The sequence below is a fragment of the Bos taurus genome, chromosome 19 (assembly GCF_002263795.3).
Source record: "Bos taurus isolate L1 Dominette 01449 registration number 42190680 breed Hereford chromosome 19, ARS-UCD2.0, whole genome shotgun sequence".
Taxonomy (NCBI): Eukaryota; Metazoa; Chordata; class Mammalia; order Artiodactyla; family Bovidae; genus Bos; species Bos taurus.
Window position 1 is genome coordinate 57,127,863 of NC_037346.1, and position 20,561 is coordinate 57,148,423.

At 50.9% G+C, this 20,561-nt stretch overlaps 1 protein-coding gene across 4 annotated transcripts in view; it reads right to left on the minus strand.

The window, feature by feature from the left end:
* DNAI2 (dynein axonemal intermediate chain 2) overlaps window positions 1–18,498 on the minus strand; it is a 30,256-nt gene extending 11,758 nt beyond the window's left edge. The window contains exons 1-6 of one of the 4 annotated variants that reach the window (XM_059878635.1): window positions 18,151–18,498; window positions 13,857–14,050; window positions 11,233–11,394; window positions 9,506–9,627; window positions 4,548–4,690; window positions 3,460–3,573 (exon numbers count right to left, since the gene is read on the minus strand). In XM_059878635.1, coding sequence (XP_059734618.1) covers window positions 3,460–3,573; window positions 4,548–4,690; window positions 9,506–9,627; window positions 11,233–11,394; window positions 13,857–14,039 — 724 coding nt within the window. In that variant the 5' untranslated portion in view covers window positions 14,040–14,050; window positions 18,151–18,498. The remainder of the gene's footprint in view (window positions 1–3,459; window positions 3,574–4,547; window positions 4,691–9,505; window positions 9,628–11,232; window positions 11,395–13,856; window positions 14,051–18,150) is intronic. The other 3 variants (XM_005221328.5, XM_002696221.6, XM_010816634.4) reach the window with 3 other exon arrangements.
* Between the last annotated feature and the right edge of the window lie 2,063 nt (window positions 18,499–20,561).

The window sequence follows — 20,561 nt, forward strand, 5'->3', positions numbered from 1 at the left end:
GCCAGGAGGCATCCTGACCGTGTAGAGTTTCTGGGAAGTTTCCCAGCCCTTCTAGCTCCTACTCCTGGACAGAAGGGGACCCCTCATCATGCCTGGTTGAGTCCGGCCTGGGGTGCAAACAGGAGGATTAAGAGTTTGGCTATTCCAAGGCCAGGGGTGGCCAGAAGGCAGGAAACTTCAGGGCCATGGAGACGGGTTTCTTCTGAGTTCACATGGGATCTAAACATCAGTTTTCTGGGTGTCCCACCAGCAAAAATAGCAGAGCAAGGACCTCTGAGAATTCTCTCTTCCATAAAAGCCATGAGAATGTTGGCAAAATCGATGATCAGAATCAACTTTTTCAGAACTCCGGAAATTAGCCAAAGGCTGGCCGCAAATCAGAGTGTTTATTCAAGAAAAATAGCTGAGTCTTGATAAGAACAGTAAGTTTTGTTGCATTTTGGCTTGCCCCAGTTAAGATGCTATAATCTCCGGTTCTATGATAGCCTTGAAAAATAACTCTCTGCCTTCCTGTTAAAAACCCAATATCTTGGCAGCCACAGGATGGAGCAGAATGGAGCTGGAGCTCTTTCAAAGTCTCCTACTCAAAGAGTTGTTGCTGTTTGACCTGTCTAGGGGTTCCTTGGAAGACCCCCTCCCCGTTTGCAAAGTTGTCTGTATTCAGCTTGACTCAGAGCTTGCCCAGGGAAAAGGGTCTTTTTAACAAGTCTGTCTTGAAAATAGTTAAAATTGCAGGCAACTGATTAACTCTGCAGCGTCCGGAAGTGGTGGATAACAGGTGGGGCAAACAGTAGGCTAACCGAAAAGCTTCAAAGGCAAAGCCGGAGAGTGAGCGGTTCATAGGGGTTTTGAAAAGCTCTGATGTGCTCCCGGGAAACTAGAAGCTCCCGGGGCTGTGCGCACACCTTTGCTGCTGTTCAGTCACGTCTGACTCTGTGACCCCGTGAACTGCAGCACCCAGGCTTCGCTATTTCCCTCACTATTCACTCCCTTCACTATTTCCCAGAGGTTGCTTAAACTCATGTCTGTTGAGTCTGGCACTGGCATCACCATGCCATTCAACCATCTCACCCTCTGTCGCCCCCTTCTCCTCCCGCCCTCAATCTTTCCCAGCATCACTGTCTTTTCCAGTGAGTCAGATGCTCACATCAGGTGGCCCGAGTACTGGAAGAACTGGGAGGCCCTCAGCTCTCACCTCTGGCTGACCTGCAGGCTCGGTGGGGCGGCTAAGGCAAAACTGACAACTGCCCGGCTGTGTGCTGAAAGTGTGCTCGAACGCGCACAGAGGCTTCCAGGAAAGTCTGCAAAAGTTTTTGGCTGTAGATGGCAACAGGCAGGAAACATTCGTCTCAAGTGCACGTGGAATATTCTCCAGGACAGATCCCATAAAACAAGTCTCAACAGATTTTTAAAGACTGAAATCACAAAAGGTATCTTTTCTTACCATAATAGAATAAAACTAGGAACACCAGTAACTGAAGGAAAAGTGGAAAGTTTACAAATATATAGAAAGCAAACAACATATTTCTAAATAACCCGTGGGTCAAAGGAGAAATCAAAGGGAAATTAGAAAATACAAAATGCACGAATATGGAAACACAACATACGAAAACTTAGTGTAGCTAAAACAGTGCTTAGAGGGAAATTATAACTTTAAACATCTGTATGTTTAAAAATCTCAAATCGATAATCTAACCTTCTACTTTAAGAAATTTAGAAAAAGAAGAACAAGTTAAACCCAAAGTAAGCAGAAGGAAGGAAATAATAACGATTAGGGTGGAAATAAATGAAATGGAGAATAAAAACCAACTTAGAAACATCAATAAAACAAAACATAAAGTTGGTTCTTTGAAAAGAAAACAAACTTTACCAACCCCTATCTAGACTGACCAAGTGAAAAAGACAGAACACTCAAATTACTAAGATCAGGAAAGAAACAGGAAACGTTACTGCCAACCACACAGAAATGAAATGACTATAAGAGAATGAACGATTACATCCCAACAAATGAGATTACCTGGACGAAACACAAAAATTCTAGAAAAACACAAGCTATCAAAACTGATCCAAGAAGAAACAGAAAACACAAGAAGACCTGTAACACATAAAGAGGTTGAATTTTCTCTTTTAAAACCACCAATAAGGAAAATCCTCGGACCAGACGGCTTCACTGGTGAACTCTACCAAATATTTAAGGAAGAATGAATATCAACTCTTCACAAACACTTTCAAAAAAAAAAGAAGAAGAAGAAGAGGAAGAACCACTTCTCCAGTCACTCTGTACGGCTGGTATTACTCACACTCATCACCATATATAAGGGCTTCCCAGGTGGCGCTGGTGGTAAAGAACCCACCTGACAATGCAGGAGACACAAGAGACGCAGGATCTAACCCTGGGTTGGGAAGATCCCCTGGAGAAGGAAATGGCAACCCGCTACAGTAGTCTTGCCTGGAGAATCCCATGGACAGAGGAGCCTAAACAGCTGCAGTCCATGAGGTCGGAGGGACAGGACCGAGCGACTTAGCACACGTTACCCACCGTGTCAGGTAGGCTCTCCTGACCGCCTCTCCCGAGATGGAGCTCCCCAGTGATCTCACCAGCCTTTGCCTCTAGTTGCCTTAGCCTGGCTCAGGGAATGCTGTGTGCTTAGTCGCTCAGTCATGTCTGACTCTTTGCAACCCCATGGACCATAGCCCGCCAGGCTCCTCTGTCCGTGGGCTTCTTCAGGCAAGAACACTGGAGTGGGTGGCCATGCCCTCCTCCAGGGGATCTTCCCCACCCAGGGATCGAACCCACATCTCTCCCATTGCAGGTGGATTCTTTACCTTCCGAGCCACCAGGGAAGCCCTGGTCCAGGGTAGGTGCAGTAAATGTTCCTTGACTTTACTCGACCTGTATATTTTCTTAACCTTTAATTTTGAATGAACTTCAGACTCACTTGAACTTTTACAAATGAAGACACTGATGCTGCTGCTGCTAAGTCGCTTCAGTCGTGTCCGACTCTGTACGACCCCATAGACAGCAGCCCACCAGGCTCCCCCACCCCTGGGATTCTCCAGGCAAGAACACTGGAGTGGGTTGCCATTTCCTACTCCAATGCATGAAAGTGAGAAGTGAAAGTGTAGTTGCTCAGTTGTTTCCAACTCTTAGCGACCCCATGGACTGCAGCCCACCAGGCTCCTCCATCCATGGGATTTTCCAGGCAAGAGTACTGGAGTGGGGCGCCATCGCCTTCTCCGGAAGACACTGATGAGGCAGCAGCAAAACTTGTCTCACCTTGACGCCTGAAAGCTTCAGGAAGTACCCTCCCACCCCGACTTTGTCCTCCACAGCAAGCCTGGTCTGGCAGGTGGACCCTGGCTGGACCGCAGCGGAGCCTGGCTGCCTCAGAGCCCGGGGGAGGTTGGGCTGGAACCTGGTTAAGCACCCGGGTGGTGGTGGGGGAAGTCCTTCCTTACCGATCTGCCCGTTGTAGCAGCCTGCCAGGAGCACGTGGGAATCTTTGGGGTTATATTCCAAGGTGACAAGAGGAGAAGACGGCTTTAGGGTGATTTCTGGCCTGTTGGGGTTTTCTATAAGACAGAACAAAAAATATATATACTACCAGACCTGGAAAGAAAAGGACAGAGTCAAACAATTCAACCCCTTGTCCAGGTCGGGGGCGGTGGGGCAAAGCTAGGAAGCCCCTCTCCAGGCTGCAACCTCTGGTCCTCAGTGACCAGCCTCTAGCCCTAGAGGCTCTTCTACAGATGTTATTTTTTGGGAATCAAGTGTGTGTGTGTGTGTGTGACTGTCATTCTAATCCATCTCCCAGGTCGGTATAAAATGAGCTTTTGACCCTAAGGCTTTTACAAAACGCTAACTCTCCCATGATTTCTGTGAACCAGTTGCCCTGTCTGTACAGCAGAGAGAATGATGGAGGGACAATAATGTCAGCCCACGGCGGGCAGAAAGAGTTCGCTGAGCAGCTCAAAAGTGGAAAGTGCTCAGCTCCGTGCTCGGCACGCACACCGCTACTAAGAGCTAATGTTCATTTTCACGATGACAGCGACGAGCGACGTCTGAGAGCGTGGAGCCCCCGTCACCTGGCCCCTGCCAGGCTCTGCCGGTGCAGTGAGCCCCTTCGTCCACTGTGGGCCCTGCTCCCGGGTGGACACACTGCCCTACTGGCCAGGAATTAGGGACAAGTGCCCGGACAGGCAGGACAGGGGGGTCCCCTTCCCTCCTCCTGGGTCCCTTCTCAGACTGCTGGGGACTCTCTGATATGCTCTTCAGGGGCCCAGAATTGGGACTCCAGGTCTGGTCTTGAAAGCCCTGATTCAGGATCTGGAAATGAAGGGAGTTCCTGCTTCTGCTGTGGCTTCTCTTGACTGCATCTGAACCCAGGCAGGGAAAGGACAAGACCTTGGCTTCCTCCAGGCTCCTGGGATCCCGGCGCGGGACCAGCCCCCCGACAGGCCCGCTTCTTCCACCTCCCCCCGAGCGTTCGCTGGCCTCTGCCCGGCTCCCTCTCCTTCCCGGGTCCCCAGGCCCCTCTGCGCCTCACCCAGGTCCCAGATGTACGATTCGTTGCTCATGCCCTCGGGTGCCCGTTGAAAGTTCAAGCAAGAATACGCCACTGCCAACTTCCTGTTGCCATCGGGATGCCAGGAGACGTGTGTGGCTGGCCGCTTAATTTCCTGGGGGTCCCTTTAGAGGAGGGTGAGAGGGCAGAAGGCCAGAGTGTCTGGCTCCCCAGACTTCCTATTCATATTTGCTCATTTTTTTTCTTAAAAGAATTCAAACGTCTTTAAATATTCACTAGGAGAAATTTACTTTAAAAACAAAGCCTCCAGGACTCCCTTAATTGGAAAACTGATCTCACAACCACAAAGAAAAACTAATAAAAAAAAGAGAGAATGGAAATAAAATTTTAAATTTCGGTCTGATGTCTTCATTTGCTGAAAGTTCTGAGCCTGAGGCTTGAGCTCTCATTAATATTAAACTATGAGGGAAGATGAAGAATCTGGCTCTTTGGTATTTGCCCAATTGAATCAAAAACTTCTGTTCACACAAAAGGCTGCATGCAGAGGTTTATAGCAGTAGTATTTGCAACTGCCAAAATCTGGAACCAACTAAGATGCCCTTCAGTAGGTAAGTGGATAAATTGTGGTACATTCAACATTGTTATTACTCAGCATTAAAAAGAAATGAAAAGAAATGAGCTATCAAGCCATGAAAAGACATGGTGGAAACTTAACGCACACTGCTGAGAGAAAGAAACCCATCTGAAAAGGCTATATGCTGTGTGGTTCCAACTATACGACATTCTGGAAAAGGCACAACCATGGAGTCATACAAAGCTCAGTTGTTGCCAAGGGTTTAGGGGCAGGGAGGGAGAAATAGGTAAAATACAGGGGATTTTAAAAATATATTTTTGTTACTTGGCTGCACTGGGTCTAAGTTGTGATACAAGGGATCTAGTTCCCTGACCGGGGATTGAACCTGGGCCCCATGCGTTGGGAGTTTGGAGTCCTAGCCACTGGGACCACAGAGGATTTTTTTTTTTTTTAATTGAAATATGTTGATTTACAGTGTTAGTTTCAGATGTGCAGCAAAGGAAATATATATACACATATTTTTTTCAGATTCATTACCATTTAGGTTATTACAAGATATTCAGGGGCTTCCCAGGTGGCTCAGTGATAAAGGATCCAACTGCTAATGCAGGAGACGAAGGAGACACGGGTTCAATCCTGGGTCAGGAAAATTCCCTGGAGTAGGAAATGGCAACTCACTCCAGTATTCTTGCCTGGGAAATCCCATGGGCAGAGGAGCCTGGTGGGCTACAGTCATGGGGTTGCAAAGAGTTGGACACGACTGAGCGCACAAGATAGTGAATATAATTCCCTGTGCTGTATAGCAGGTCCTTGTTATTTATTTATTTACATATAGTTGTGTGTATCTATTAATCCCAGACTTCTGATTTATCCTCCCCCTTTTCCCTTTTGGTAACCATTTTTTTTTCCTATGTCAACACAGGGGACTTTCAGGGCAACGAAACTATTCCGTGTATTGGCATCTATGACACCAAGAGGGAACCCTAATGTGAACTACAGACTCGGGGTGTGCTGGAGGCTGAGCACATCCCCTCAAACCTCCTGTGTTGAAGCCTAATCTCCAGTGTGCTGGTATCCGGAAGTGGGGCCTTTGGGAGGTGATTAGGCTGTGAGGGTGGAGCCCCTCTGAATGGGATCAGTGCCCTTACAAAAGAGGGTCGAGGGAGACCCTCACCCTTTCTGCCTTGTGAGTTCTCAGCAAGAAGGCAGCTGTCTGTGAATTATTAATAAAAATCGGGCAGTGAGAATTTTGAAACACCCAGAGGTCAGGACTTGGTGCTCTCTCTGCTGCAGGCTTGGATTCAATCCCTGATCAGGGAACTAAGATCCCACAAGTTTCGAGAAGCAGTTAAAAAAAAAAAAAAAGAAAGAAAGTCCTCACGAGACACAGACTCTGACCCTGCTGGCACCCCGCGCTCAGACTTGCATCCCCCAGAGTGATGAGGGATGAGTTTCAGTTGTTCGTAGGCCACCCAAGTGATGGTATTTTGAGACGGCAGCCTGAGTGGACTAAGGACAGGGCGTAACGATGTCAGTGTTGCGCTCTGATGTGACAAACGTCCCACCTATGGGGTGGGGGAGGCAGGAGACGCTGCTGGGGGGAGAGGCCCTGTGGGTGGGGGAGGATGGGCGTGTGGGAATTCTCTGTACTCTCTGACCCGTTTTGCTGGGGACTAAAACTGCTTGAGAGACTGCTTTGGGAAAGATCCAAGGTGTTCTCCTTGCTTGTTGCAAGTAATAATTCTTTCTTTCTTCGGGGAAAAGAAACAACTGCTCAAAAAAAATTAGCTCAATTTGGTGGCTCAGACGGTAAAGCGTCTGCCTACAATGAGGGAGACCTGGGTTCGATCCCTGGGTTGGGAACATCTCCTGGAGAAGGGAATGGCAACCCACTCCAGTGCTCTTGCCTAGAAAATTCCACGGACAGAGGAGCCTGGTGGGCTACAGTCCACGGGGTCGCAAAGAGTCAGACACAACTGAGCGACTTCACTTTCACTTTCAAAAAATGAAAGGGGAGAGACGATGTGTAAGAGTGAAAAAGGATTAAAGACTTAATGGCCCCACATGCGGACTCAGAGGGGGAAGGTGGGGGGAACTGAGAGAAGAGCATTGACACATACACACCGAGACTAGCATGCGTAAAGGAGCTGGCAAGTGGGAGCCTGCTGCACAGCACGGGGAGCTCGGTGATGGCCTAGAGGGGTGGGACTGGCGGGGGCAGAGAGCTCCAAGAAGGAGGGGATCTGTGCATACCTATGGCTGACTCACTGCACTGTGCAGCAGAAACTAAAGAAAAAGACGTAATGATCCCAAGCTGACACTTTGTCATGGGAGTCATTGGAAGAAATGAACAAAAGAGGGAAATGAAATAAGTTTCTGGTCGTGTGACTCATCCACTTCACTCCTCCGTGGGGGCGCGGCTAGACCAGCAGCAGCACAGGTTGAGTCCCGTCCTTGGCTGGGTCACCCACCCACTGAGAGCCCTGAGCACGTCTCCTCCCTGGGGCCAGGTTCCTCGTCTGTCAAACGTGGAGGTTGGATGTGATGATTTCTAATGCATCAGCCCTCTCGGGTATCCATACGTAAGGTCAGATCCCAGCAGGGCTGGGGCATCAGAGAAGACGGCCTCTGCCCTGCCCTGGTCCCTCTCTTGCATGCCCACTGCTAGAAGTCTGTAGCGCCCACCATGACTCAGACCTGGATCATAAGAGTCCTTGCTGGTCGTGCTCAGACTGGGTCAGACACTTTCCAGGTGGCAAAATGAGTCCTCTAGAGTTGGCATTTGATGCTGGTTAGTGGCTTCCAAAGTCACAGGTTTTCTCTGCATATTCGAGAACACACACCTGCACGTATATACGTACATATACATATATGCACATAGACATGCACATATACATAGGTATATTTGATTTTCTTTTTTGGCGCATAATTGCTTTTCAGCATTGTGTTAGTTTCTGCTGTATGATGAATTGATCGGCTACATGTATACAGACATCCCCTCCCTTTTGGACTTCCCTCCCACCCCTCGAGGCCATCACAGAGCACCGAGCCGAGCTTCCTGTGCTTTACGCGTGATCATGGACACACGTCAATCCCAGTCTCCCGCTTCACCACCCTCCCCTCCCTGCACCGTGTTCACAAGTCCGCTCTGACATCTGCATCGCTACTTTCCTGCCCTGCAAAGAGGTTCATCTCTACCGTTTTTCTAGATTCCACATACTTGTGTTAATATACGATATTTGTTTCTCTCTTTCTGATTTACTTCACTCTGTATGACAGACTCTAGGACCACCCGCGTCTCTACAGAATGACCCTATTTCCCTCTTTTTAGTGGTTGAGTAATATCCAAAACTCTTGAGAGTCCCTTGGACTGCAAGGAGATCCAACCAGTCCATTCTGAAGGAGATCAGCCCTGGGATTTCTTTGGAAGGAATGATGCTGAAGCTGAAACTCCAATACTTTGGCCACCTCATGTGAAGAGTTGACTCATTGGAAAACACTCTGATGCTGGGAGGGATTGGGGACAGGAGGAGAAGGGGACGACAGAGGATGAGATGGCTGGATGGCATCACTGACTCGATGGACGTGAGTCTGAGTGAACTCCGGGAGTTGGTGATGGACAGGGAGGCCTGAGGTGCTGTGATTCATGGGGTCACAAAGAGTCGGACTGAGTGACTGAACTGAACTGAACTGAACTGATATATGTACCACATCTTCTTTATCCATTCATCTGTCATTGGACATTTAGTTTGCTTTACCTAGGTGTATTTTAAACAAAAAGTAATGCTTTCTACACACGGTTCTGCATCTTGATTTGGTTTGGTTTCACACAGCAATCTCAGAAACTCTGGCCTAAGGAGCTGCCTCATTCGTTCAGTCAGCGTGTGGACAAAGCAGAATTGCCGGAACCAGACCCTACTGATGGGTTTAGTGTGCTCCCAATCTCTGGCTAGTGCACACTCTGCTGCAGTGAATATCCAGTGATCTCACACACGTCTCTGGGCTAAGCTTCTGTCACACTGCTGTCCTTGGAGGTTATTCCAGGCAGACTCCCAAGTGCTTGGGACAAGGGGCTTTTTTGCTCACAGTGCATTCAGATCACGGATGTCTGGTGCTTTGGCCCTTCTCCACACAGTATGAATCGACCACACGTGTACTCAGCTTTGCAAATTTGCTTTAGTCTTTCCTGAGACGGACTCTCTCCTCCCTTTCCACCCACCAGGCCTGCCTCCAAGGTAGGGACCACTTATCTACTGGGCATTTGATCGCTCTGTCCCTTATTTAGCTCAGAGCACAGAGGGCATTATCCCCACGGCATGGAGTGATGGGTAAGGGGTCCCCTTGGAAGCACCCATCCACAGGGGTGACAGAGGTTGGCCAGGCACCTGCCTGGCTACAGAGGTACCTGAAAACATTGATGGTTTTAGCTGAAGGGGCCTCGTCCGTCACCTCCACCGCATCCTCGTCGTCAAAATACTCCTGGTAGATGTCGATGGCGTTATTCTGCTTGATACAGTGCTCCATGATCTGCGGGGGACATAGCGGGAGTCCTTAGTGGTAAAGGGAGGTCCTTTCAGCCTGACCAGGGCTGAGATGGAGTCTGGGAGGGATGAGAGACATCCCGCAGTCTTTTCCCTTCCTTCCAGGCCACGAATGTTCAATGGGGGCAACATCTACCCCACAAAAGGGTAGAAATTGGTTCATATTGTTTTCAAATTGCTTCTTGGAGGTAAAATAATATCACCTTTTTTTTTTTTTTTTTTTGTACAAAGCACAGACATACATTTTTTGGTTGTTGCTCAGTTGCTAAGTCGTGTCTGACTCTTTGCAACCCCGTGGACTGCAACACGCCAGGCCTCCCAGACACACATATAGTACACCTTTGGTATTACATTTTCACTGGGGTGGGGGAATGTCTAAAAAGGCTTATTGAGAGACAGCAATGAAAAAAAGGTGAAGAAACACAGTTCCAGCCAAACAGAATTAGTAGCCACTCTGTATATGGCATCCATCTCTTGTTTCCTCCATCCAGAAGGCCCTCCCCCATTATTCCAAATGTCCAACAGGGAAAAACCCAAGCTCAAGGGCCTCCTCCTCCAGGAAGGCTCCCCTGATACCTTCAGCAGGAAACCAACTCTCTCTCCTCATGGGGCAAATAGCAAAGCATTTCTTCTCTTACAGCCTTCCTTTCAGTGTGAGATTGTGTGGTATGTGTGTGCTCAGTGGTGCCCCACTCTTTGAGACCCCACGGACTGTGGCCCACCAGGCTCCCGTGCCCATGGGATTTTTTCAGGCAAGAATACTGAAAGGTGTTGCCATTTCCTACTTCAGGGGAATCTTCCCAACTCAGGGATTAAACCTGTATCTCTTGTGTCTCCTGCACTGGAGGTGGATTCTTTACCTGCTGACCTGCCTGGGGCTGCTGTTGCTACTAAGTCCCTTCAGTCGTGTCTGACTCTGTGCGACCCCATAGACGGCAGCCCACCAGGCTCCGCTGTCCTTGGGGTTCTCCAGGCAAGAACACTGGAGTGGGTTGCCATTTCTTTCTCCAAGGCATGAAAGTGAAAAGTGAAAGTGAAGTCGCTCAGTAAGTGTCCGACTCTTTGTGACCCCATAGATTGCAGCCTACCAGGCTCCTCCGTCCATGGGATTTTCCAGGCAAGAGTACTGGAGTGGGGTGCCATTGCCTTCGAGCTGCCTGGGGAGCCCCTGTTAATACTGTGATATCTCTGTTTTTGTCTTTGGCCTCCAGTGGCTCACAAACTCTTTAGGGTGGGATATATGTGAATTTCATTTTTGCAATCTTTACTGCACCTGGCAAAGGCTAGAAGCTCCATCCAAATGTGCTGACTGAATGAATGAATGAATGACCCCTATTGGCAGGTAGCTGCTGGCTAGGGCTCCTTTGCCCGGAGGGTTTCCCACTTTCCCGATTCCTCCTAAAACCTGTTCAGTCCTTGGACTTCCTTGCCTTACCCTTGGGTCTGCTGTGTGGACCTGTCTACCTGCTCCCAGACCGAAGGTTCCACATGGTACCTGGTGCCCTGCCTCAAGGAGCTAGCTGCTGAGCCTGACATGCAGCTGGGGAAGCAGTTGTGGCTGAGACCCTGACCGAACCGAAGGAAGCCTTACCGAGCCCAGCTGCATGATGGCATTGATGTAGTTCTCATCCTTCTCCACCTTCTTCCGGAAGCGGATCGTCTGCTCCAGCTCCAGGGGGTTCACATCCTTGGGCCAGCCTCCCTCGATGTGGTTAACCCCCCGGGTCTCCATCTCAAAGCGCTCTGTGTTGGCCTAAACAGAGAGTCACAGGTGAGAAGAGCCTGGCCCTGGTGGAAGCGTGTTTCTGCAAACCAGAGTCCCGGGGCTCCCGGGTCCCTGGGCTCTGCGTGTTCAGGGAGGGCCTCGTGAGGTACCCTTGACCAGAGCCACAACGTCTTCAGGTACCAGCAAGGAACTTTCTGGTCCTCAGGTGGTCACAGGCGGCCATGAACGTGCCAGCCTGTGGAGTTAGTAACAGCCACTTTGCAGTTGATGCCGGTGGCCGGGAGAAATCCAGTTCTGACCTAACCTCAACCCTAAAAACCCAGAGAAGCCCACCAACCCATCTGCTCTGTGAGACCCCAAAGAACAAAATGACTAATCTACCATTTACAGTGAGACGGGAATCAAAGCATAGAACACTTGAGAGATTGGATTTGCTTTGCTCATTCTCCGTTGCAGCGAGGCATAGATGTAGTTTTGCCCTTTAAACTTACCTCCTGCCTCCTTTGCAGTCCCCTCACCCTGCATCTTTTCAACTGTGATAAAACACACATGTGCTTCCCTGGTGGCTCAGACGGTAAAGAATCTGCCTGCCAATGCAGGAGATGCAGGAGACCCAGGTTCGATCCCTGGATCAGGAAGATCCCCTGGAGAAGGGAATGGCTACCCCACTCCAGTGTTCTTGCCTTGAGAATCCCATGGATGGAGGAGCCTGGAGGGCTACAGTTCCTGGGGTCACAGAGTCAGACACGACTGAGCAACTAACACTTTCACACAATACACATAACATCACATCTACCGTTTTGGGACTTGCCTGGTGGCCCAGTGGCTAAGACTCCGCAGTCCCAACGCAGGCAGGGGGCCTGGGTTCAACCCCGGGTCAGCGAACTAGATCCTGCGTGCCACAACTAAGAGCCGGTGCAGTCAAATTAATACACAAAGATTTTTAAAAATAAAATCTACCATGAAGTGAGGTGAGGTGAAGTCGCTCAGGCATGTCCGACTCTTTGCGACCCCATGGACTGTAGCCTACCAGGCTCCTCTGTCCATGGGATTTTCCAGGCAAGAGTACTGGAGTGGGTTGCCATTTCCTTCTCCAGAAGTTCTTCCCCACCCAAGGGTCGAACCCGGGTCTCCTGCAGTGTAGGCAGACACGTTACCGTCTGAGCCACCAGGGAAAATCTACCATTCTGACCATTAAAAAAATGCTCAAGTTAGTGGCATTAAGAACATTCACAATGTTGTGCAATCCTGAGCACTATCCAGTTCTGGAAATTTCTCAATACCCCAAATGGAGATCCACACTCACTGAGCTCTCACTCTCACTTCCTTTTCCTTTATAAGCCATTTCTCACGAAACCTAGATGTCTCAACAGGGCGGAGTCACTGGCCTTGGAGACCCCAGCGTGGCATGGAATTTATGGCTGTTGTCTTGTTTAGGAAGTTCCTGTGAACAAGACTGCTCTGGCCCCAGTGACAGCAGCTCACCCTGGGAAAGCAGGACAGTCAATGTGTTTGAACTGGAAGTTATTGGAAACACTCATCATGTGTTTTGGCCAAATCAGTGTGATTTTCATGCCACTGATTTAGGAATATGACAACAGGGTCATCCCCTCAGTCTAATCTTCTCTGGGCAGTTGTTGACATAATCAGGAGCTGATCACCTACTTTGGACAGACCAGGAGAAATCTTGGGTTTTGAACAGCAACACGACACTCAGTTCTCTTATCTTAGAGGCACCTGTGACCAGAACGTTCTATGGGACCATTTCTTTTTCACGAGCTGGGCGGGTCCTGTAGGTATGAATCCCTAGCCCCCTCAGATGCCTCTCCCAGCTGTTGTTGTTGTTCAGTCGCTCAGTCGTGTCTGACTCTCTGCGACCCCATGGACTGCAGCATGCCAGGCCTCCCTGTCCCTCACCATCTCCCGGAGTTTTTCCAAGTTCACATTCACTGCATCCGTGATGCTGTCCAGCCATGTCATCCTCTGACGCCCTGTTCTCCTGCCCTCAGTCTTTCCCAGCGTCAGGGACTTTTCCAGTGAGTCGTCTGTTCATATCAGATGACCAAAATACTGGAGCTTCAGCTTCAGCATCAGTCCTTCCAGTGAATATTCAGGGTTGATCTCCCTTAAGATTGACTGGTTTGATCTCCTTGCTGTCCAAGGGACTTTCAGGAGTCTTCTCCAGCACCACAGTTCAAAAGCTGCACCAAATGCCTAAAACAACTCTAGCAAGAGTCTTAGAGGGGAGGCCAGAGAGAGGAGATCTTGATTTGCATTCGCCTGGCCCAGGGAGTGGTTGGTACTGGGGCTTGTCCTGACCCTGGGCACCAAGCTGGGACTGGGGGTGATTCTGCCCTCACACATCCCGCATCCGCACTGGTCCACTGGCTTCCATGGGAATGGAGTCACGCAGTCCCACTTACCAGCCCTGACCCACAACCCTGCCAGACCACACCTCCACTGGCCTGACCCTTGGCTCAGGGACCCACCTCATGTTCCGACATGCTGGTGGAGCACTGGATGCCCGTGTCCACCGGGTTCCGCTCCACAAACTGCTCGGCCAGCTCGGGGTTGGGCGGGATGTCGATGTTCAGCTCTGCCTGGCGGTCGGAGAAGTTGCATTGCTTCCCAAACTCACTGCGTTTCTTCACATATACGTACACAATCTCCATGGTAGCGGCTGCTGCAGGGACGGGGAAGGGTGTGTGCTGAGGGCCTCCAGCTGGCTACCCCAGTCTCCAGGAGCCCCACCACTGCGGGCGGCTCCGTGTTTCCTCTCTGGTTGTAGGGGGAAGGCTCCTAAGCGATTTGTCCAGATGCTGAGCTGCATTTGAAGAGAATAATCTATGGAGTGATGACTACAGGCTAAGCGTTATCTTGCTTGGTTCTTACAGTTGCCCTCTAAAGTGGACAGTGAGATCACCAGTCCACTTTGGAGGAATCTGATATTCACAGGTACCCAGAATGCCTTGCCCAAGACCACAGAGCCAACAAGTGTTGCTGCTGGTCAACCCGACTCCAGAGCTCTAACTCACAAATGATACAGTTTTTGCTGAGCTCATATGATTATCCAGAGGCAAGGAAGAAATATCGATGGTGATTATGTTGAATTAAATTCCCTGCAGCACACTGGACCTGACAATGACTTCACTTACTCTGTCAGAAAACATTTGTTAAAACCATGAATAGGGACTTCCTCGGTGGACCAGGGGTTAAGACTTTGCCTTCCAGTGCAGGGGGTGTGGGTTTGATACCTAGTCGGGGAGCTAAGATCCCACAGGCCAAAACCCAAAACATAAGACAAGCAATAGTGTAACACATTCAATAAAGACTTTAAGAATGGTCCACATTAAAAAAAAAAAACAAAAAACCTGAATAGTCAAGACAGAGTGATATGCTGCCATAAGGACAGACACTTTGATCAATGGAATGGAATTGAGAGCTCAGAAATAAACCTTTATATCTATGGTCAATTGATTTTCAATGAAGGTGCTAAGAACACAATGCGGAGAGGATGATCTTTTAAAAAGATGATGCTGGGGATGCTGTACATTCACAGGCAAAAGCATGACCCCAGGTTCTACCTCGAGCCATACAAAAAGATGACTCAAAATGGATCGCAGCAGGGTGGGCAGGATTCAGTCCCTGATCTGAGATCCCACAGCCAAAACAAACAAACGAAAATACAGTAGTGCTTCTCAACCTTGGCTACACACTTAGAAACACCTGGAGGGCTCTGGAAAAAACCATGATGCTCAGGCTGAACTGCAGACTAATTAAATCATAATCTCTCAGCATGCAGCCAAGGATGAGAACCACCAACTTAAAGTGAGGGCTCTTAATCTCACAACCAACATTTCTCAAATCTGGAATGTCCCTTCAAAACATAGAGATTCCCAGCCCCCTTCCTGTAAACACTGGTCTACATGTCTGAGATGAGGCTTAGACATTAGTACGGTCACTCCAGATGACTATTAGGACCAGATATGCATCTGTCCTTCCTCCCCCAACTCCAGGGCTTTAAGGAACCAGACAGGTGGGTCCAGGCTGCTGTCCCCCGAGATTTAGGGCCAAGAGCTCTGTGGCAGCCTAGAAGCATGTGCCTGGGTGGCCTCAGGCCCTGGAGCAGCTGGGACGGGGGTGAGGGCGATGAGGTTAAGGTTAACTACGAGGCCACTTTGCATCTGCAGGTGTTGTTTGTTGGAGACGGTACCACCGTCCCAACTGCCTACTTCTCAGCCCCAGTACAGCTCATTCTCCATCAGACTTGCAGGGAGCAGTATTTTTCACTCTTTCCTGTGGTTTGGCAACTTTTCTACACCCAGGAAGGGTAGGAGCAATGGCTTGGAGAACAGAGGATGGGGACAGAAGCACGGATGACAGCAGGTTGCCCTAAGGGTTTATTTTTCATGGACAAGAGTGAGCCTCGTGGAAAAGCGTGCACACCCAGTGAGCATCACCCTGGCCGCCAGCACATCGCTGAACTACACAGCAGGGCTGCGCCTGCGTCCCCGCCCCTCCACCTCCCAGCGCTCGCCCCCAAGGACTGCAGACTCTGGTAACTACAGGCTGCTTATCCCTCCCTCTGTTAAGAGACAACTGCCACGAGACGGCCAGCTCCTAGGGGACACAAGGGGTCTTAAGAGCACGAGGTAAGCCTAGGAAGACAAAAATAGCCTCTTTAGCCCAGATCATATTGTTAACAGCTTTGCTTTCCTTCTTGGTGCTTCCCAAGGCCAAGCCAGGAGCGAGAACAGAGGCATTGTTTTCTATCTGGAGGCAGACAGAGGAGACATTTAAAGGCTGGCTGGGTGATGGGAAGACAGCTCATTCAAAGACCCAGAGCAGGCTCTTTCTCACAAGCTGGTGGAGCATGAAGATGAATGGTGAGGTCAGAGCTGGGGGGTGGTCTCAGAAGGTCTCTCCCCACCCTGGTGAGACAAGTCTCACAGGCTGGGCTGCGCCAAGCAGCGCCTGAGTAAGGCTGTCTGCAAAGGGGGCTTCCAGGGGAGGCAGGAGCCGCCTCGCTGCCCTCTGGGACTTTGGGGGAGGAGATGCCACCCGTGGGAACCTCAGCCCCACAAGCATCTCAAACACAAGACCATGTGGAATTAGAGACATGCTGATCTGAATGCCAAATATGCAACCGCCTCCGACATCCTGGGGCAGTCATATCAGAACCTTCACCAAACATAAAAACAAGACTTGGCTTGTGCAATGATAATGAGGGAAGTGATTCCTGGAAAGAACCTCCTTTGGCTTCAGAGAAAGGGAGAGATGAGGGACTGGTGGGGGTGGCTGAGAAGTTCAGTGTAGGAGCTTCACGGGCAGGCAAGTGGAGGTGGCCACCTTCCGCACCACTGGACTCCCTGGTGTCACAATGGTGACAAGGCCTCTCCTTCTTCTTGTCCCTGGGCAGTCTCCAGTCTTTGTGCTGTGTCTGGCTGGACACAGGACTGTAGGGGGAGGGACTTCCTGCCCTCTTTCTTCTGTCTATGCACCTTCTGGAACTTTGGTCATAAAGGACTCACTCGCCTTCAAAAGTGGCTGATCTCCCTGGGAATTCCTTCCTCTGCTCCACACTGGGGTCAACCTGGGATGAGCTCCAAGAGGTGGAGGATGAAGACAGCCAGACGTGGGAGGAGGTCCCCAGACCCGGAGGGTGATGTGGGCCTGTGTTTCCCTGCTCTGCCAACTATAGCACTGTCCCCTTGAGCCAAGACTATGGTCTTTTTTTTTTTTTGATGTAGTGCTAATAGTCATCGGGCTTCCCTAGAGACTCAGTGGTAAAGAATCCACCTGCCAATGCAAGGGACGTGGGTTTGATCCCTGGGTGAGGACGATCCCCTGGAGAAGGAAAAGGCAACTCCAGTATTCTTGCCTGGAAAATCTCACGGACAGAGGAGTATGGCGGGCTACAGTCCATGGGGTCACAAAAGAGTCAGACACAATTTAGTGACTAAACAACAACAACAGCAGCAATGAATATTCATTAATAATGACAGTCCACGAGAGTAATGGTTCCTAATTAGAAGACTGTGGTCCTCTGTTCACTCCCATCCCCAGTGCCTGGCACAGAGGGGGGCCCCCTCCTCCCTTCGTCACACGCTGAACGTGCGATGTGACCCCAATCCGCCAGGACGCTCGCCTAGAGGTCTCTCCCCTACTCCTCCTCTTCTGATGTGAAAAAGTCCAGCAAGCTAACGATGTAAGACGGAAACACTGGGTCTGAAAGCTGGGAGAAGAATGCACTTGTGTGGTTGAAGAGACATAAACTGTGAACTTGTTGCAGGAAGAAGGAACTAACCCTGCGTGTGACCTTCAGCACGATACCCTCCGGGCATCCGGATGGAGACCCACTCCGGGGCTGAGGAATAGGTGAAATGCTGCAGAGGACCACCCCTGCAGAGGGGCTCAGTAACTCTAACGCCCTTCCCTCCATTCTTACCAGAAAGCTCTCCTCTTCACCGGGCCGGCCGCCCACCACCCCAGCCCCAGGCTGTATTTTCGATACGGGGCGGGGGGGGGGGGGGGTGGGCGGCGCTGTAAACCCTTAGGTCTCCCATCCCCCCACCAGGAGACTGATCGCATCAGGACCGGACTGGCCGCAAGAGGTGCAGGAGGCAGGGTGTTTGGAACTTGCTGGGTCCTGGGACTCCGGGAACATCGGGGGCAGCGAGGACCGATTGGCGGGGGACCCCAGGAGCACTGGTCCATCATCCGGCAGAGCTGGCCCGGAAGGACGCCCCACGAGGAGCTTCTTGCACTAGAGGTGTTTCTCACCCTCTGGGGCTATCTTTCACTCTCCAGTCTTCTCTTCAGCCGCGGACATCCTCCCCGCGTCCGCCCCTCAACCTCGGTCGGTTCCTGCTGCCGCTAGGGAAGCCCCCGAGTCGAGGATCTGGCTCCAGCGCTTCTCAAACGGCTCCGGAGTTTACTCGTTGCCTAGCAACCCTGGCCGGGCCCAGGACGCGGGGCTGCGCAGCGCGGAAGGAAACCTGGAGCACGTGACCCTCCCATCCCGTTAAGCCACGTCTCCGGTCCCTCCTAAATTAGTCAAGCACCGGTAACGATAAACGTATGTAGGATCTTTGCCAAGGCGCTTATCCAAGTCCACAAATATGCATTTGGCAAGATTCTTAGAAAATGCAAAATGTACTATTCAGCGCTCCTAGGAGTCCTGAGCCCTGGGTGAGGCTCTGTTATTGATTTGCTCATGATCCAGAAGGTCAATTCCACCCCTTTGTTCAGTTTCCTTGTCTGCTAAATGGGAATTAGAACCCCCAGCTTCCTCTCTGTTACCATAGCCCCTGCATATTGAATAGTAAGCTTAAGTCTGAACCACTGGACCAGGAAGGAAACTCCTATAAGGTAGGAGCTGGGTGTTTCCACAGCTTAGCTCTTGGTTGCGGATGAATGAACGAATAAAATGAAATTTCTCCTTAGTTAAGACAATGAGGTGAAATAATGTAAACCAAAAGAACCCGATGTGGGGTTGGAAAACATGGGTTTGAATCCCAGCCAGGTGCTTCAGATGGTAAAGAATCTTCCTACAATGCAGGAGACTTGGGTTCCATCCCTGTGACAGGAAGATCCCCTGGAGAAGGGAATGGCAAACCGCTCCCGTATTCTTGCCTGGAAAATTCCATGGACAGAGGAGTCTGGTGGGCTACGATCCATGGTGTCGCAAAGAGTCGGACACGACTGAGCGACGTTCGCTCACTCATTTGACTGTTTACTAACCGAGTGATGTTGGGCAAGTTGCTTTCCTTCTCTGACTCATGCTTAGTCGCCTGTGTGTGTGTGTTGGTCGCTTGGTCGTGTCCAACTCTTCGTGACCCCACGGACTGTAGCCCGCCAGTCTCCTCTGTCCGTGGAATTCTCCAGGCAAGAATATTGGGGTGGGCTGCCATGCCCTCCTCCGGGGGATCTTCCTGACCCAGGGATGGAACCCAGGGCTTCTGCATTGCAGGCGGATTCTTTACCCTGTGTCACCAGAGAAGCCCCGCTTAGCTGCTTAGTCGTCTCCGACTCTGCGACTCCATGTACTGTAGCCCGCCAGGCTCCTCTGTCCAGGGTTTCTCCAGACTCCATGTACTGTCCAGCTCCTCCCACCAGGCTCCTCTGTCCTTGGGATTCTCCAGGGAAGAATAGTGGAGTGGGTAGCCATTCCCTTCTCCAGGGGATCTTCCCGACCCAGGGATCTTCCTGGCCCAGGGTCTCCTGCACTGCACGTGGATTCTTTACCGTCTGAGCCAACAGACTCAACAATCCCCATTGGCCAAGGGAGGGGGCAGCTGCAGTACTCAGGATAACTGGGAGGCTCAGCTGAGCTGACGTGGCAGTGTGCCCAGGCTGGAGCTGACCACAGAACCTGCACCGGAGGCCAGCTCTGTGCCTCCCACGTCCGGGGATCTAACTTGAGTTCAGAGATGGCTGTTGGAGATCTGGACCTGGGCGGACCATGTGTCATACAAGAAGTGGGATTTGGGGTTGGAATGGAGCCTTGACAAATGGTTATGAGCTGCAGGGGGGAAGGAGAGGGGAGATGATTCCAGATTGAAGGAGAGGCGGTTGTCACGGAAGAAAGGCATTTTGGGGGGGTCCCTGCTGGGGGCCAGTGAGAGACGAGTTTACAGAAGTCAGCTGGGGCTAGTTTGTGGGGATCTGAGAGGCACGGTAGGCTCCTGGCCAGCTTCTGGGGATTCTGTGAAAGGACAGGAGGAAAGCAAACGTCCCTTCCTCGGGGGCCCCAGCTTCTCCGTAAATGTTCCACTACGGCCTGGCCCCTCGAGATGGCGTTTTGCCCAACGGCACTGACCAAAGGCAAGCCCATGGTGGCCGCTGCCATCAGCTGCCCCTGGGCTCCTGCCACCGGTTTCTCTGAGCCGAGGAGTCCCTCCGAGTGATGGGAGCTGGGCGCAGGAGCGTCTGAAAGCCCCGCTGAACCGGCTTTGTGTGGTCAGAGGCGACTCAGACACAAAGCATCCAGAATCGGATCGGCTCCACCCTGGAGCACTGGCTGGTTGGGGCTGTGATCACAGATTCACTCCTCACCCCTCCCCCCGCTCTGGGCCGCTGAGGCTCCTTGCACACACAGAGGTGAGGGGGAGTGGGCGGAGAGGAGAAATAGAAAAGTCGAGAGGAAAACTGCAGCCTCCCTTCCCGTATCATTTTGATGACTTATTACAGGC